This window comes from Vicugna pacos, chromosome 5, assembly GCF_048564905.1.
Source record: "Vicugna pacos chromosome 5, VicPac4, whole genome shotgun sequence".
Lineage (NCBI taxonomy): Eukaryota > Metazoa > Chordata > Mammalia > Artiodactyla > Camelidae > Vicugna > Vicugna pacos.
Genome location: NC_132991.1, coordinates 86,314,469 through 86,333,174, shown reverse-complemented (window position 1 = coordinate 86,333,174; position 18,706 = coordinate 86,314,469). Strand labels below are relative to the sequence as shown.

The following is an 18,706-nucleotide window of genomic DNA, read 5'->3' as shown; positions in this document are numbered from 1 at the left end:
AGGAAAAGGACTGAACTGTCGAGCTGCTGGGCTGGGATCTGTCGCTGGGGAGGGACGAAACCTTTATACAGTTTGGAAGATCAAGAAGTCATTTAGGTCACTTAGGATGCGTTTCGTGGCTCTTCCGAATAGTCTGATAAAACGTGTGCCCTCCACGAGAAACCAGTGAAGTTCTCCCTTTTCACCGTGAAACTGCACAATGGTTCTATGTATTTGCCAGTTTCCGCCACTGAATTTCAAACCAGTTTGTTCACAGTCACTTACTGTCAGATCTCATTTGTTTCACTCTTTCCATTGGAAAGGTTGAAGCTGTCGTGTTTTTGAATCTGAGAAATAGCCATAAAATAAACCAAAGCTCTGCTGGACAAGTGTGATGGGTCTTAAGAGAGTAGATGGCAAACCCAGGAAGGGTCGCAGCCATTTGGATAGCCCTTGCAGCCAGTGGCTGGTCCCAGAAGAACCGGCTGCTCCCCGTCATGTGCTTATTTGGACGCAGTTTCTTTGCAGACACCGCAACAGGGACACACAGGAGAAGATGCAGTGCTAATGCTGTTTTCCTCATTAAGGTTCACATGAAATGGGCCCACCAGGTCCACCGGGAATACTTGGGCCAAAAGGGGAGCCAGGAGACCCCGGGAGCCCAGGAATTTCTCCTCCAGGACTTTTTGGAGAAAAAGGTCCCCCAGGCCCCCCAGGCCCCCCAGGTAAGAAGCAGCATGCTTTGCCCTTCTCTCAATGACTAAATCCAAACCTTCCAATGTAATAAGACTAACATCTGACCTTGTCCCTCCAGGGAGAGCTGGACCGCCTGGTCCCGCAGGTGCCCCAGGAAGAGCTCCTAAGGGTGACATTCCGGACCCAGGTCTGCCTGGAGATCAGGGACCTCCTGGCCCCGATGGTCCAAGAGGTATGAGAAACACTTTTCCCATCGCTGGCTTGACGCTGAGCAGAGGGTGCAGAAGTGGCGAGCAGGAGGCTCTCTCATCTATTTGTTGGTCTCAGCACCTGCACATACAGCATGTCCGCTGGCCCAGAGTGACAGGACCCAGGCCTGACACACACACAGAAGCAGAGTCTCTTCCCGTGCCTGCTAACAGTACATTTTGTTCCTCTCATCAGTTCACCAGCACAAACTCTAGCAAGTTTAACAAAGTAAGATTGGACCCAAGCAGGTCAGGGAGTTGGGAAAAGAGCATAGCTCAGTGCAGTGTTTTGCCAAATGTAGACAGTCACATTCCCACCAGCTCACAGAGCTCTTCCAGAGAAGCACAAACCCACTGCCTTTCAATCTTTAGAATTTAGTAAGAATGGGGTAAAATACATAATCTTATTTTACACTGGAGAAAAAAGAAAAATGCTCAAAAATGTGCTAGAGGTATTGAAGCTAAGTAGGAATAGAATTTGGGCTCAATTCCCATGTGTAGACACTGGTTTTCAAATAGAATTTTAAGTTGAATTGAGCGGATATTACTTTTCCATCAGCCAGATTTTTTCAAAAGCCTATTATCTCTCTGCCTTCCATCCATCCCTCCCTCCCTCCCTCCCTCCATCCATCCACCCATCCTTCCATCCATTGTGTTAAAGCAGTGGGGTGGGAATGCAAAGTAGAACCATAAACCGATACTTCCCAAAGGAGTGGCTCTGAGGAGAAGGCAGGCTTTGCTTAGCTCACGTTGTCTAACAGTGACTAACAGACTGCTTGCATCGTTTCTCACCTGGGGCTCCCTGAGACACACTGTTTCACCTCTGATGCACTTGACTTTCCTTTTCTTCTAATTCCTTGCATCCTTGACTGTAAATCATTCAATTACTTTCCCTTAGAAGCTCTCAGGCAGCCTGCACGCACATTTGTCTTTGAGTGAAAGAAACTTTTTTCCTATTCCCTGTGGTCAGGAAAACCTGGACCTCCAGGGCCCCCTGGGAGCGTTGACCTTCTGAAAGGGGAACCAGGTGACTGTGGCCTGCCGGGGCCTCCAGGTCTTCCCGGCCCGCCAGGCCCTCCAGGACACAAAGGCTTCCCAGGATGTGATGGTAAAGACGGCCAGAAAGGTATGAATGCAAGTTGTTCTTTAAGTAGCCAAATCTGACTTCCGTTATTTGAACTTTGAGGGTCTGGGATGTGCACCACTGTGAGAGAATTCTCATTTCCTATGGAAATAGTGACTACATTTTCCAAAATGTCCTGGCTTTCCTGAAGAGTCCTAAAGTTTGGGTAACAGTTGGACAAGTAAGAAGAAGAAACACAAGTTCATCTTTAGCCCCTAATAATACACTTGACAATTGTCTAGACCAGAACTGAACAGTAGAAAATTAATGCAAGCTACATGTAATTAAAAGGTGTAGTAGCCACATTTTAAAAAGTAAAAAGAAATAAAATGAACTTTCATATTTTATTTAACATAATATATTCAAATATTAGTTTAACATAAAATAAATATAAATTATCAAAGGGATAATTTGGGCTGCTTGTACAAACCTAATACCTCTCCCAAATAAGACATTCCTTTCTGCCTTGGAAATCTGGTGTATATTTTATACTTATAGTACAATGCGATTTGGACTTGCCAATTTCCAGTGTTCACTAGTCACATGTGGTTAGTGGCTTCTATATTGGACAGTTCAGTTTTAGTCTGCCAACTTTGCTTTTTCATATTCACGAAAGGGTCTTCATTACTGAATTCCTTCAATTACTATTGAAGGCTAAAATATTTATTTTAATTAATTTTTACCGAACTGCTAATATTTGGGGATTTTAGTCCTTGGCCACGAGAATTTTAGAGTTATTAGGTTCATAGAATATTTTGTTGAGAAGAGTCCAACAGTGATTATCCATTTTACCTCCCTTATGTATAAGGAAGCTGGATACCAGAGAGGAGCAGATGTCGAAGTTTGCAGGAGCCCAATAACTAGCACCCTGCCCGACTTCTGAACCAAATGTGCAATAAGACAAATGACTAGGGCAGAGGGGAGGTCAAAATCACCACGAGGCTGCCATGACTATGATGCAAATGGCGTCCATGGGATTGTGCAGTGCACAACCTCTACAACAGGACACAGCAGCCCCTTTTGTCTTTATTAGCTATAAAATCAATTTTAGAGAATGTGGCTTATGTCTGCAGGTATTTGGGCTTCCAATTATTAAGCCCTAGAAATGGAAAGACATGACAGCACTGTATTCACTAAGAGGAAGGAGGAGGGGGCTGGCTATACAACCTTGTTCCTCTCCCAAATAAGACAGTCCTCCTCCCCAGTGGGTACCCTAGAGAATGAACCTCCACCTGGAAATATACTTGAGGATTAGGGAAGTAGCAAGCCATATAAATACCAAGAGTTAGAAATAGTGGTGGAACCACTAATCATGCTTCTTAACTTGCATTACTGGAGCAATAAGGGCCAAAGAGTGCTTAACTGTTAAAAAGGATGAGGCAGTTTCCTCAGTTAGCCTTTTAAGACTTACACGATGGGAAGTATTTGATCTATTCCATAAATATCTATTAGTAACCTACAGAAGTATAGTTGTGAACACATTTAAACAGAGTCCTCGCTCTAATGAAGTTAAGCACGGGGTTTCATAGGGGAAGGCAGAAACACACACATTAAAGGATCCATTGTTACAGACTGAGGTAAATGCTCTGAGTGGAGTAGCCAGCACACTCCTCTGAGTGCTTATCAAAAGGCAGCTGGGCTTGGGTTAAGATTCCAGGAAGGGCTTCCCTGGCGTGATCTGCACTCTGCAGAGTGAGGAGGACTTTGTGGATGGGGAGGAGAGAAGGAACAGCACATGCGAGGCACGGAGGGGCCGGTGTGGCTGAGACAGAGAGTGAGCAAGAGAAGGGTGGGAAGATGGGCCCGGGAGGCATGTGGTCCCCAGGCAGGGGGACACCTGTTCTTATTTGCCCTTCAGTTGCAGCCCTTTGATGGTCTCCGGAGAAAGTTCAGGATTACTGAGCTTTTCACTCTACTTTAGTTTCGTCTTGATCATAGAATGAAAGTCCTTTCGATGTGTTTCCCTCAGACAGAGGCAGCCCTTTGCAGCCCTTCGCAGCCCTGCAGAAGCGTGTGGGGGACTACTCTGCACTCTAAGACTGACTTTGTCCTGCATTGTTTCAAAGTGAACCTCTGAGTGCAGCCCAGCAAACTGTCATTGTCTTTATTCTGCTTCATTCCCATGTCCTTGTCTTCATATATTCTTTTTAGGACCAATGGGATTCCCAGGGCCGCAGGGGCCACATGGAATTCCTGGGCCCCCTGGAGAGAAGGGTTTACCTGGACCTCCAGGCAGACGAGGGCCCTCGGGTGCTCCAGGTAAGCTTCTGATGCCTAGTCACCTTCACCTAGCAGCCTACACACAGCGTTTGGTTCAGATATTTACGACGAGGGTCATCTTTCAGAAAGTAATCGCTCTGAAATTACTAGCAAACTCTAATAAGTTAAGCCCTTTTGGATAAAGATTAGATTTATCTCAGGCCACACTATGAAGTCTCAGGTTTGAGAAACTTAACTTATTAACAGAACAAGGAAGTTTGAAAATTAGGACTTGATTTTTACATTTTTCTAAGGTAAATAAATCTGTGTTCCCTCACATAAGAGGCAAAGACTGATTTGATTATTGGATACGAAGATTGTAATTCAATTCCTGTCCCTGAATGCCCTCCCATTGATTTTCCTATATGTTTTATTTAACTTTTTCTGTAAAATACATTAGCTCCTATGAAGATGAAAAGCTATTCGATTTAAGCTCTACAGACAACACGTTTTCATTGTAGAATCATTATAAGCCAAGAAGAGTTGGAAGGGCAAACAGACCTGTGTATTTGAGATTGGCAGAAGTAATATTCTTCAAGATCCTAAATCAATGTTAGGGAGTCAGTTCAGAACATTTTGCAATCTCCAAAATAAGCACTCAAGGCCAAAGAATAAGAAAGAAGCGATGCTTTATGATGGATCGGAGAACAGCACGACAAAGAGCTTATGCTGTGATTCACCCCTTATTTCCTTTCTGTGCCTAAACTTGGCAAATTAATACGGACTTCTCAGAAGCCTTCAAATGAATGCAATTTCCGGTATACATTAAATTAGGACATATTTGCTGTAAGAAATCAACTCGGATTTTGCGTTGTGCGAGAGTTTCATTTCAGGTCTTTCTAGATACGAAAACTCCGTGAATCACAGCTGTTCTTGTCAATAATGGTGATGCGGACTTTTTATGTAAATAAGATGCTGTCAATCTGCTTATCATCAGTACCGTCCTCAAATCAGTATTTACGTTCTCAGATGATCTGTTTCACTTTTGTCCTAATTCACGCATTTAAAATCTCTCTCCACCATATGAAAATCGCTGTGTGGCCTCGTTTCTTGGATCTCTCCAGGTTCCAGAGGTAAGCGTTGCCATAAAATTAATAATTTCCTTTAAATCTTGTGTCCAGTCATTTCCATACTTGCCTTTTCTTTTTTTTTTTTTTTTTACTATCTTTGTGAGTTAAGCTTTGTTAATTTTTTAGATGAGGTGCTGTAATTATATTAGGTTTTAATGCCTTTGCTTCTCGGTACGGATACAGCAACCCCGTATTAGAGGGTCCCCGTGTCGAGCCTCATTATAGGTTGTCAAGCCAATGTAGGTACTCAGCTTAAATAGTTTCCATTCAGGCACAGAGTACAAGCACTCTCTCTGTCAAATGCTACAGTACATGCCAGTGTAAGTTTCCTGTATGAAGCCTACAACATAAACACAGAGAACGTCCCTAAAACAAGCTGTATCAGCAACATGAAAAGCTGGGTCCCAGCCACCCCGCGAGGGGCGGTGACGAGCCTTCCTCTCGAGCCCGAAGTCCATGTTCAAGGAGAAAATTTCTTTGTGTGTAAAAATGAAAATGCTATTATTCTTCTTCTCCGCTCAGTGCTCATTTAATCCTCCACAGTGCGAGGGGAACATACTATTCTGTGGCTGGCATTTTCAAAGAGAATAAAAAGAGTTTCTCCAAAGAAGAAAAGGAAACTCGTGAATGTGTTCATTCCAGGCGTCTGTTATTAACCCTAAGGAACGTTGCCTTGAATAGAGATGCTGTGGATTATTTTTAGGGTCCTTAGAAGAGATGCCTCGGCCCCTTTCTTTCAGCTTCTGGTTTATCAAAAAGTAAAGAAAAGTAAAATCAGAATTTTAAGAAATGTTCGTAGTTAAAAATTACCAGCGTGTATTTAATGTGTCTTCACTTCAGCCCTTTTAGTGTTTACTCTGTGACTGAGTGTATGAACTCACCGGAAATAGCATCAACACCCTACATGTGAATTATCAGCCAAACCCCTGCCCGCCCACCCCCTTTCACTTACCTGTTTCCTCCACTCCACCTGCACCGGTAAATTCCCACCATCATGCACCCGATTATTCAGGGAAAAGAGGAAGTGCCCACACACATCGCTCTCAAGTCACCCAGAGCAGAAAAGACAAGTTTTACATTAAACTGTACAGTCTGTAAAAACGCCTCCGACTTGGTGTTACTTCTGGTTTCATACAACATTTTACAGGGGGTTCAATTCCAAACAGCTTATAGGGTTCAAGTCCATTTTGCACAGACCCAGGAACCACTGTATAGGCTATGTTCTCATTATGGCCATGTTTTCGAGGATTTTCTCACTGCTTTATCATTGTTGTTCTCAAACTTATTTTGCAAATTTGCATGGATTTTAAGAAACCCATAACTAATAAAACAGTGTGTTTTAAAATATGTTGCACTTCATAGAATTCATCATGCAGATGTTGAGTTCTTAAGGCAGTTTATGGTTTATGATTTTAATCTAAACTGTGCTGTGTATTCACTGTGTCACTTACTCACCCAAGCCTGAGTTTCCTTTCCCGTAACATTCTAATAACAGTAGCGCACACACACACTCATACACAGGCTGGGTGGGAGAATTTAATCACAAAGCACTTAGCATTAGGTCTGATGCCCGATGAAGCATCCAGTAAGTGTTAGCTGGTATCATTATGGTGTTATTATTATTTCTTTTCCCTTGTGGAATGTTTGCAGGGTGACTGAATGAAGATTTAGGGAAAAAAAAAGTCTTAAAAGAAGTGAATGTAACCAAGAAGAAGAAACATTTTAAACCTGGGTGGTTTAGGGCTCCATCAGCCTCCTCTGGGCACATTACATACATGTTAGACGTGCAGATATTGGGGTCCACCCAGACCCCCTAACTCAGAAACTCTGGGCTCTGACAAGCCTGATTCTGCTGTGGTAACATCAGAACCACAGCTTTACAGCAGTGCTCAGCCCTGGCAGACGCTGGAATTATCTGGAGAGTTTAAAAAATTAGTGATGCCTGGGTTCCACCCCCAGAAATTCCTTTTTAATAAGTCCCACTGGAGTGCCGGCATCAGTACGTTTGAAAAGCTCCACAGATGGGTTTATTCTGCAATCAAGCTTGAGGGCACTGCCCAGACCACATCCTGTACCAATTAGAGCAGTATTTCTGGGCTGGGGCCCAGATATCAGTATTCTTACAACTCCCTGGATCATTCCGGCGTGCACTCAGGTTGAAAGTCACTGCTTCAGTGACTAGCAGTCCTGAAATTCTGTCTCCTTGAGTAGTGGACTCCATGGGAGCCCAGCTGGCCGCAGTGTAGGCTAATGAATCAGAGCAACATTAAACTGGGTTTTAGGAACCCACTGGTCCCTCCCCCCATGCTGGCACCTAGTAAGAAATGGCCCAAAGATTGTAAATCCTGTGAAGGCCCCCAAACTAGTGCCATCTCAGCCAACTTTCACTGTTTCATACTTTTCATTCTTTTGCTTCCTCTGACTGAAATCCTATCTGCTCATTCATTCTTTCAGTCCTTCGTTCATTCAGCAAAAAGCTTTCTAGGAAAAAGTTTCCATGCAGCACATAGTGAACAAGACAATGCTTTGCACTGTTGAACATTCTAGATTTCAGCGTAGTGTCAGAAGCCCGTCCCAGCAGAGACAGCAGAAGGAGTTTAGGTCCCTCACACGAGTGGTGATTCCAATTTCAGGTGAACCTGGGCCACCTGCAGACGAGGATGCCTGCCCCCGAATCCCGGGCCTTCCTGGGGTACCAGGCCCAAGAGGACCAGAAGGAGCCATGGGGCCCCCGGGAATGAGAGGCCCCCCAGGACCAGGTACGAGCCTCAAGCTGGTTGTTCGTCCCTTGCATCACAGATGGTGGAAATGAAAATCCAGGCGTTTTGCTATATAGCTTTTTGTCCGGAACCTCAACAACTTGTAGGGATGAAGCGTGGAAGATCCCCTTACTTAGACATTTTTTCTACATTTATCAAAAAACTTAACCATGGTACTAATGGGATTGGCAGCTCCCTTCTGTTTTTATGGTGAACTTGTACTTTAATATTTTATACTTGGGCGGCTTTGGACATGAGATTTTGAAACCTCTTAGCACCACAGGGTAGATGTTCCATCATTAATTATTCATTCATAGATGTTGGTTTGACTTTGAATTAAAAACAATTGAATCGGGGCTCAGTGGAGCAGAAACAGCTACAAGGGGGCAGGAGGAAGTGTTCCACTTCGGGGAGGAAGAGGAAAGGGGGCAGGAGGGTCGCTCTAAGTGATGGCACGGGTGGCGCTGTTCACCCAGGGGACTTGAGCATTGCTCGGTCGTTGGCACGGTAGACAATTCTTATTTAAATATTTAGACCAAACCAAACCATTCCTTTAAAAAGTCTCCTCCAAATGGTTCATTCTCTCTTCATACATCCCCACCTTGCTGGGTAACTTACAGAGATTAGGGAGTTTGAGCTAGCCATCTGGAGGTCACCGATCTCTTTAGACCAAGTGGTGGCAGTGCCTGTGATTCTATATAACAAATTCTAGAAACAAAAGTGCCAGATAACCCAAGAGGCACAAGACCACTCCCTTTCCCGTTTTTCCCGCCTCGCAGCTGTGGGGCTGGTTCTTTCTGGCTCAGAGCCAAAGGATTTGGAAGTAGAACTGAATTTGGTGCCATCTGTTTCCCTTGTGTTTCCCCCAAACCCAAGTAGCTAAGGGTCCGCCGGAGTCTGTGTGCTTCCTGGGCAGCGTGCAGAGCAGCCCTGAGCCTTCCTCGTGTTAGCTGTTCGTATCTGCTGCTTTGCGTCTGTGTTTGTGCAGTAAGTTCATTGAGCGCTGTTGGGACCAGCTTCCTTCAACAGCCCGTGAGCACTGGGAATTCAGAGTAGTTACCTAACTTCTCTTTTCCTTGGCACTCTTTGCATGCATAAGCCCTCAGCCAGTCACTCCACCTTGTTTCAAAACCAAGCTGCCTTGTTGTGTACATATCTGCAATACTGGGGGCTGGTTCCGTCCCCGCTTTAGCAAAATAACTGTCAAGTAGAAGACGTAGCCTGTCATGGGTTTCTGCAAATTCATTTCAGCCAATACTTCCACACCCCTCTACTCTTTATAAAGCATGGCACTAGGTGGAGGGCAGTACAGATGGGAACGAGATGTGCGTGTCCCCCTTCCAGGGTCTCACAACCTCATGGCAGAAACAGCTGGCAGAGCATAAGTAATTCTAAGTAACGAGAGATTATAATTCTTGTTTTAAAGGTATTTCACATAAAAGGCATTAGGAAAACAGGACAGGGAGAGGTAATTCCAGTGTGGAAGATTGAGGAATTTAAGACCCCAGCAAGAGCGGGCAGAGCAGAGCTTGTCAGGAAAGAGTGGACTTCGAGGAACCAGAATTGTCCAACAGGCAGCCCGCAGGAGCACAGTTGGGCCAGGTTGGCCTAACAACCCGGTGACTAAACCAGCTACATCCTTGCTGCTCAAAGTGTGGTCCTCAGGCCACACCCCAGACCTGCCTGATTAGAATCTGCATTTTCACAAGATGCCTGGAATATTTGTACACGCATTCAAGTTTGAGAAGGCTTAGCTGCATTGTATGAATGTTGTCCTTAAAAGAGTCAGCGAAGAGTGACTCCTTCATGAGTGACTCAGTCCTAGCTCTAGGTTAAAGTCACCTGGAGGGGACTGGAAAAGTACTGATGGCCAGGCCTCCTCCCAGACCAACAGGACTCAGAGCGGGGAGAGCAGGGCCCAGGCATCGGTGTTTTGGGAAAGCTCTTCAGGTGAGGCAGGCACCCGGGGCTGAGTCCCGCTGTTTCAGCCGAGCATCAGCTGTGCCCAGATGGGTGGCTGGGCTCACCCGTTGTTGGGGCTGTGGAGAATAACCAGGGAAAGTCACTGAGAAGGAAAAAATCAAATGGGCAAATTGTACACCCTTGAACTTCATTGTTATCTTAGGCACCATCCATAGACTGTGAGTTTCTGAGAGAGGGCTGACCGTCTGTGTGGTCAGCGCAGGTCAGTGCCAGGAAGGAAGGCCTGCTGTCTTGTCATGATGCGCCCATTGGTTTGCTGGCCCTTTAGTCCCGGGCGGCCCTTTCCAGAATCCCACAGTGGCCACGTGTTGGATTCATCTCACTGGGTTGGAAATAAAAGAATGCTCTGAGCTCACCGTGGGGCCCTAGGTTCCTTCTAAAGTAACGGGTGTTCTCTCTGAAGCTGGTAGAGAGAGGCGCCAGCTCGCAGACAGCAGCGCCATCCAGGAGGAGGCTTCTGCCCAGTACCCAGACAGAAGAGGGCATCTCCCCCCACCCCCAGCGGGGAGGAGGGGAGGAGGTCCTTTCTTGCTTACTGGATGATGACCACGTAAGAACACAGTCCAGGCACTGCAGGGCATTCCGAGAGAATCTGTTTATGATCCAAGAGGTGAGAAAGATGACAGCCCCCCAAAAGCCAGGAACACCCCTAATGCCCACAATGAACGCAGTGGAATCAGGTGCAGAGGGAGGGGCTGCAGGTTGTGGGGTGACGGGGGGAGGTCCGTGGGGCTGTGCTCAGGCGGGGGCGATGGGAGAACAAAACGTAAAGGCAGTGAGGTTTGGGGGGGTGCATTTCAGGCAGCTGTAGGAGGCCTGGGTGAGGGGAAGTCAGGTCACCTGAGCACGACCGCCCCTGCCCCACCCCGTCAGGTGGCTCCCGCACTAAGAACACGTCCCCAGAGCGGAAGAGAGGGACAGCTGCTTAAGTGAGCCCTCTTGGACTCGGTGGGTGGTTGTAGGCTGCCTGCTGGCAGAGAGAGCAGGAGAATGAGCGAGCGAGGGGGAGCCGGAGGGAGAAACATAGGCAGAGATGGAAACCTGGAGGGGCTAGTCGTTCAGGTAATTAGGGCCAAGGGCCACCCACTTGCCCACCACGGGCAAGGACCAAGTCTGCTGCCCAGACCGAAGGAGACTGAGGCTGATGAAGTCATGTCTTGGCCAAAAGGAACCAAACACTCAAAGAACCGCTCAGGTATCAGTGTGGTGGCTCTGGCCCCAGGGAGCACACCTGAGCCTCCAGGCTGGCCACCAGGCGGGCTCTGGCGATGCTGGGCACAGCCCCCGCGCTCGGCCTGCTGGGCCTGCCTCCCCTCCACACGTGGTCGGCGCCGTGACCTTTCTGAGCCTCAGTCTCCCTCCAGCGGCCTGGCCTGTGGGAGCATCTCATCCCGTGGCTGCTGTGAAGACTGAATTGGATAATCCACAGAAAGGGCTTAGCCTGTTGCCTGGCACCTTGTAACCCTCCATAAAGAGCTGAGAGTTTTGGGTTTTTTTGTTTTTTATTGAAGTATAGCTGATTTACAATGTTGTGCTAGTTTCTGGTATACAGCATAGGGATTCAGTTATACAGATATATATTATTTTTTCATATATTTTGTCATTATAGGTTATTACAAGATATTGAATATAGTTTTTTGTGCTTCATGGTAGGACCTTGTTGTTTATCTATTCTGTATATGGTAGTTTATATCTGCTAATCCTGAACTCCCAATTTATCCCTACCCCCCTCCTTTTTCCTTTGGTAAGTATAAGTTTGTTTTCTATGTTTGTGAGTCTCTGTTTTGTAAATAAGTTCATTTGTGTCATTTTTAAATTTATTTTTTTATTCTTTTTTTTGGAGGGGGAGGTGATTAGGGTTTTATTTATTTATTTATTTTAATGGAGGTACTGGGGATTGAACCAGGGCCTTGTGCATGCTAGGCACATGCTCTGCCACTGAGCTATACCCCTCACCTTGTGTCATTTTTTTTAGATTCCACATATAACTGATATCATATGATATTTGTCATTCTCTGACTGACTTACTTCACTTAGTATGAAAATCTTTGGGTCTATCCATGTTGCTGCAGTGGCAGAGTTTCTTTCGTTTTCATGGCTGACTAATATTCTATTGTATGTATATTCTATACAACTTCTTTATCCAGTCTTCTGTCGATGGACATTTAGGTTGCTTCCCTGTCTTGGCTGTTGTAAATAGTACTTCTGTGAACATTGGGGTGCATTTAAGAGCTGTTTGTAAATATTGCTATTCTTGCTTTAAACTTAACTTGACTCTCAACTGGCTGCATTAAGTTTTATTCACTCCATTCAGACTTCCAAAGAAATCATGATTAAGGATAATATTTAATTACAAAAGCTATACATGTTTAATGTAAAACAAAATGGAGTGTAACCTTTTAAAACTGTGAATCACTATATATTGCACACCTGTAACTTACAGAATATTGTACAGCAACTATACTTCATTTTTTTTTAAATCTAAAAAAAAAATACAAAAAAAGAATATGAAGAAAATGTGAAAACATCTCACTTATCACCTCACTGGTCTGGCTTCAGATCCTGCCTCTGCCCATTACTGGCTCATTGGCCTTAATTTATCAAGTAACTTGACCTCGCAGAGCCTCAGTTACCCCCGCTGCAAGTGGAGAGGGCATCACCCCACCTCCCATAGCTGCGGGATGAGATGAGCTGGTGCAGGCTGGTGGGCAGGGGAAGCCCAGGGCTGGCATGGGGAATGCTAGCCTGGCAGAGGTCACACTGTTGTCACCACTACCATCATGAACTTTCCCACAGGGTGCAAAGGGGAGCCTGGGCCGGATGGCAGGAGGGGCGAGGACGGCCTCCCAGGGTTCCCTGGGCCTCCGGGACAGAAAGGGGACATGGGAGAAGCGGGCTGCCCAGGAGCACCAGGTAAGGAATTTCGGCTCCTCTTCTCTCTGGCGCAGAGGAGCTGACAACTGCATACAGACGCCTGGCCTTAGACACCCAGTCATCAGGCTTCAGGGAGACAAAGCCTCCAGAACAGAATGGGGTGTGTCCTCCATGTTCTGATTGATTTTCAACCATCATAAAAACAAAGCCCTGTGTCCATTATTTTCCCAAAACACTATACATGACCATAAAAGGCACAGCCATTTCCACTCTTCACTTTTTCGAGCAGAGCCTGGCATTGGCTGTGTGATCACTTTTGAGAGGCTGTGATGATCTTAGGGACGGCGAGGGTGGTTGAATCATTTGGCCTCTGGTTTCCTGAGTTCATTTTATCATAAGCCATTGATAAATTTATAAAGACTTTTATAGGACTTTCTTAATGAGAAGGATTTCAGTAATGAGAAGCAGGTGAACCGGGGGTTGGGGAGCTGCAGGAAAATGGAAGCTGCGGTCAGAAAGCGGCAGCTCAGCTTCTGCAACGTGGAGATGGTTTTCATGCAGAAATGCGGGCCCAGTGTTCCCCGCACTCTGCTTTTCTAGCCTGAGACCTTAACTCAGGAAATCTTGGCGGGTCAAACAAAACACGTGAGCAGGCCTGAGTCAGTCCACAAGCCACTGCTCTGTAACTTCTGGTTTTCGGTATAGATAAAAAGAACTGCCCGTCTTCGAGAAACAATTAAAAAAAAATACCCCTTTTGATCTCAGAGTCTAACTTCACCTGTTGCTCTCAGCAACTGGAAGTCGCCACGGGCCTCCTGCAATGGGCCAGCCCCTCAGAGATGCCAAAGGAGACAGACCCTCTCACGCTCTGTTCATTTCCCATCTACCAACGAGATCTCTAGAACGAGGCCTTCCTTCCACCTCCCTCATGAAGAAGAGCTCCAAGGCCAAACATGTGGATTCTGAGCTCTTGTCCTTCTTAGGATGGGAGTGACGCAAAAGCAGGACCATGGGATGAGTCTGGGGGGTGTCAGGAAGACCGATGTGGAGGTCCCCCTCTCTGGATGAGCAGCTGCCAGTCTAGTCGGGGAAGGTGGGGAGCCCCTACACGGGGCGTGTACCCTGTTCTAGTTCATTTCTTCTCAGCACCTGCCGTTTTCTAAGAGTTTCATTATTTACCTTTTGATGATGCTTGTTGTTTGTCATTTCTCTTCTTCAGGTAGAAGTGTGAGCTCTCGGAGGGCAGGGGTCTTCATCTGTTTTTATGCTAATGTAGCTCAAGCAGCTGGACGGTGCTTGGAACAGCACGGGCACTTGCTGAACGAGCTGTTTGTAGACGCTGCAGTCGGGCGACGGGGACATTCCTCCCTGGTCCCTGCGTGCTTGGCACAGCACCAGACAGAGATGCTCAGAAGTGGCTGTTAAACTGAACTCCCTAAACCGCCTTTACTTACTGATGTTTCTTTGTTCCTCCAGGCCCTCCTGGGGCCCCGGGGGATCCTGGGCCCAAAGGGTTTGGCCTCGGGTACCTCAGCGGCTTCCTCCTGGTTCTCCACAGTCAGACGGATGGAGAACCCACCTGCCCCGCGGGCATGCCCAGGCTCTGGACGGGGTATAGTCTGTTATACCTGGAAGGACAGGAGAAGGCTCACAATCAAGACCTTGGTATGTAGACGCCACATGGCCAACCAGGTCCATGGCTTAAAACTTCTGAGTTAATTTCATGGATTCATCATCTTACATGATCACTCATCTTTAACTACCCTGCTAACTCTCAACTAAAAAATAGTTTAATATTAATTTCTAAGAACTTTAATTCTGTTAAACCAATGATGCAATGAGATGCCAAAGAAGTTCATTCTGGCTGTAATTATTATTATCTGACTACTTATTATTGGTTAAAAAATAATTTTTCCTTGGTAAGTTAAGTGTAACTCTGATATAAAATGCAATTTTTGTTTCCCCAGTGTTGATGATTTAATCAAGACATGGTCGGTTCCTATGTTTAGGAGTAAAATGGTGCATCATAGCCCCCTGGCGATCATATGCTGTGGCATTAGCCAACACCAACTCCTCAACCTGCTCCAATTTTTTTTAATTGAAATACATTTGACATGTAACATGATGTAAGTTTAAGGTGTACAAGATGATCTGGTACATGTATTATTGTATCGATACGATTCTATCATATCGATAGCTGGCACCTCTCCCGTATCATGTAATTATCATTTCCTTTTTTGTAGTAGGAGTAGTTAAGATCTAATCTCAGCAAATGGGATGATGTGATACAATACCATTGTCTATATTCATTACACTGCACGTTAGATCACGAGGACTTATTTACCCACTAGTTGCAGACGTACACCCTTAAGCAACATCACAACTTTATTTTGAGAGTCATCCCTTGGTTTTTTTTTTTTTTTGAGAGTCATTACTAGTCAGTTTTCAATGGTAGATTTGTAAGCCACAGGAGCTGACTGTAAGCTGAGGCGTAAGTACCTGGGTGCAGCGCACACGGTCTTTCCAGAATAATGATGGTTGAACAAGCGGGTGCAGGAGGGCTGTGCCAATGGCGACAGTTGGTGGTGGAGTGAGTGTTGTCACAGCTCTCACTGGGCCATGAGCCCTGATGTCAGTAAGGGAGGTGACAGGGTGCAGGCCTAGAGGGGCAGCTCCTTACATGTGTACCCCAGGGCCACCTCTCCTGCCCTGGTCGAGCCACGCTCTGCAGAGCCCTTGGAATAAGGTCCAAACTCCTTAACGAGACTGACACAGCCTGCATCCTCTGGCCTGATTTTCCTCGGGACACCCTAGAGACAGACACAGACATCCTCTCCCCACCTTCCCTCTGCTGAACTTCTTCTTCTTCTTTTTTTTTTTTACATTTTTTATTGAGTTATAGTCATTTTACAATGTTGTGTCAAATTCCAGTGTAGAGCACAATTTTTCAGCTATACATGAACATACGTATATTCATTGTCACATTTTTTTCTCTGTGAGCTACCGCAAGATCTTGTATTTCCCTGTGCTATACAGTGTAATCTTGCTTATCTATTCCACATTTTGAACTCCCGGTCTGTCCCTTCCCACCCCCCGCCCCCTTGGCAACCACAAGTTTGTATTCTATGTCTGTTAGTCTGTTTCTGTTTTGTATTTATGTTTTTTTGTTGTTGTTCCACTGCACTTCTTTGAGATCTTTGAGCTCCGTGCTTTCTTGGTATCCCTGGCCCTCTTTACTGCTGTCTAAATAGGGTTTTCCTTGGCTCGGTCACCACAGTCTCCAAAAGCAGCCAGATCTTTTTCATTGTTCAGGTCCTAGCTCAGAGTCACTTCAGCCAGCCAGCCTCCTTGTGAGCCCCGGGGGCCCAACCTTCTCCATGCAGCTTGTCCTGCTGTTGGCCCACTGCCCATTCGCTACTCCGCTCCCCCACCGGGCCAGGCTCCTGAACAACTGAGGAGCGGCTGAGTGAAGGAGGGCTGGCCGGTGAGACCCGCTTTCATGGCCACGGAGGGAGGCTCCGGCCAGGGCCTCCAGGCGCCGGAACGTGTGCCCCAGATGGCCTGCGAGTGGAAGGTGGTGCCAGGACAGGCGGCTCCTATATCACCTTGCCTTCCCTCCCCAGGCCTGGCGGGCTCGTGCCTTCCCGTGTTCAGCACACTGCCCTTCGCCTACTGCAACATCCACCAGGTGTGCCACTACGCCCGGAGGAACGACAAGTCCTACTGGCTGGCCAGCACGGCGCCGCTGCCCCTGATGCCGCTCTCGGAGGAGGAGATCCGGCCGTACATCAGCCGCTGCGCCGTGTGCGAGGCCCCCGCGCAGGCCGTGGCGGTGCACAGCCAGGACCAGAGCATCCCGCCGTGTCCGCGGGCCTGGAGGAGCCTCTGGATCGGGTACTCTTTCCTGATGGTGAGCGCATCATCCTGTAACACCCCTCCCTCGCCCCTTCCTTCCAGCCTGGACAGAAATTCTGTGACTCCTGTACAGACAGACAGCATAGGACAGGCGGTCCTGAAGGCCACCACATCCCATAGCTTGTTGAGATGCAGGCCATTCTCTTTTTTTAATGCCAATTAATTCTATTCTATTCTATTCTATTCTATTCTATTCTATTCTATTCTATTCTATTCTGTTTTATTTATTTATTTATTTATTTATTTATTTATTTTTATGCTTTTTTTCCTTTTTACTTTCTTAATTGAAGTACAGTCAATTTACAATGTTGTATCGATTTCTGGTGTACAGAACAGTATTTCAGTCATAGACGAATACACATATATTCATTTTCATATCCTTTTTCACCGTAAGCTACTATAAGATATCGAATACAGCTTTCAATTTTATCACTTCGGTAGAATTTAGAAGATGGAGTTGCTTCATCTCTCAGTGCCGGTGGTTTCATTCTGCGTGCACCCCCCGCACATCTCCTGGCCTCCTTCCCTAAGCTGAGCATAGCTGCTGCTTCCTGGAATAATTTTTAGGAGGGATGTCCAGTCCAGCCCAGACGTGTCACTGCGGGTGTCTGAACCCTAATCCTCTCTTGTCGTCCGGGCAGCACACAGGAGCTGGGGACCAAGGAGGCGGGCAGGCCCTCATGTCACCCGGCAGCTGCCTGGAGGATTTCAGAGCCGCGCCGTTCCTTGAATGCCAAGGCCGGCAGGGAACTTGCCACTTTTTTGCAAATAAGTACAGCTTCTGGCTGACGACGGTGAAACCTGATTTGCAGTTTTCCTCGGCACCATCACCAGACACCTTGAAAGAAGGCCAGGCCCAGCGCCAGAAAATCAGCAGGTGCCAAGTCTGCGTGAAGCAGAGCTAGACGCCCGCAGGTCACCGTCAGGTGGTCAAGAGACACTTCCAACTTCCTAGGGGGCTAAGGCATCCTGGGCTGTGCTAAGAGATTCAATGGTGCTCATCTTAGACCCCTGTTCCCGCTGTTCCTTCTGTTTCGAGGTGGTTATTCCCACAGTACTGTATTTCCTTCCTTTGTTCAGGATAGACTGAGCAAGTGGTACACACGTGGATTTGTTTGTACCTACCAATCCCAATGAAATCCAGACATTCTTATTTTATTGGATGGTGGAAACGCTGGCTTTGTTTAAAGGTATGCTAATTCAGGGGAAGGCTCAGAGATGATAAAGGCCACGTTACAAATTACATCACTGCAAACTCATTCATTGGTTAATAGCAGCTCAAACAATTGAAGTCAATTACTCTATATAATACATTGGGCTTCTGGATGGATTTTACAGGAAAAAATAAATAGGCTAACAAATGAAACTAGAAAGTAGAGATTTCCTACCTTTCAAAACGATTGCCTCCGTAATCTGTTTTTCCATGCACTTTAAATAATTGTAAAACCATGACCCAAGGAGATTTAAAAAAAAAAATCCACGCAGCCAGCCTTAACAGTTCATTTCAAAGCAGAATGATTCATTATGCCAGGAAGGACCTCGGTCGCTGTATCCCAGAGATGCGACATTAGCATAAAGCACATCGCAGATGAACATAAAACATTATGTTCTCTTCTGCATTTTTCAGAGGATAGAAATGCCTACTTGGGCAACCCTTTGGAAAAGTAGCAATTACGGAAAAAAATATGTTCAATAAGGGATTAAGAGCCTAAAAGCTATTAATGAATATTAAGGCAGTGATTCACAAAAATGGACTCCCCACTGCAGTGAACTTCCAAACAGAGCGCTTTTCCCCAGTCG

General features: G+C 46.3%; 1 protein-coding gene across 1 annotated transcript in view; it reads left to right on the top strand.

Moving 5' to 3' along the window:
* Positions 1-18,270, top strand: part of COL4A4 (collagen type IV alpha 4 chain) — a 115,880-nt gene extending 97,610 nt beyond the window's left edge. The window contains exons 39-48 of the mRNA XM_072961745.1: positions 567-704; positions 794-907; positions 1,894-2,049; positions 4,198-4,305; positions 5,370-5,378; positions 8,009-8,134; positions 12,914-13,030; positions 14,468-14,656; positions 16,615-16,901; positions 17,548-18,270. Coding sequence (XP_072817846.1) covers positions 567-704; positions 794-907; positions 1,894-2,049; positions 4,198-4,305; positions 5,370-5,378; positions 8,009-8,134; positions 12,914-13,030; positions 14,468-14,656; positions 16,615-16,901; positions 17,548-17,811 — 1,508 coding nt within the window. The 3' untranslated portion in view covers positions 17,812-18,270. The remainder of the gene's footprint in view (positions 1-566; positions 705-793; positions 908-1,893; positions 2,050-4,197; positions 4,306-5,369; positions 5,379-8,008; positions 8,135-12,913; positions 13,031-14,467; positions 14,657-16,614; positions 16,902-17,547) is intronic.
* Positions 18,271-18,706: the final 436 nt, after the last annotated feature.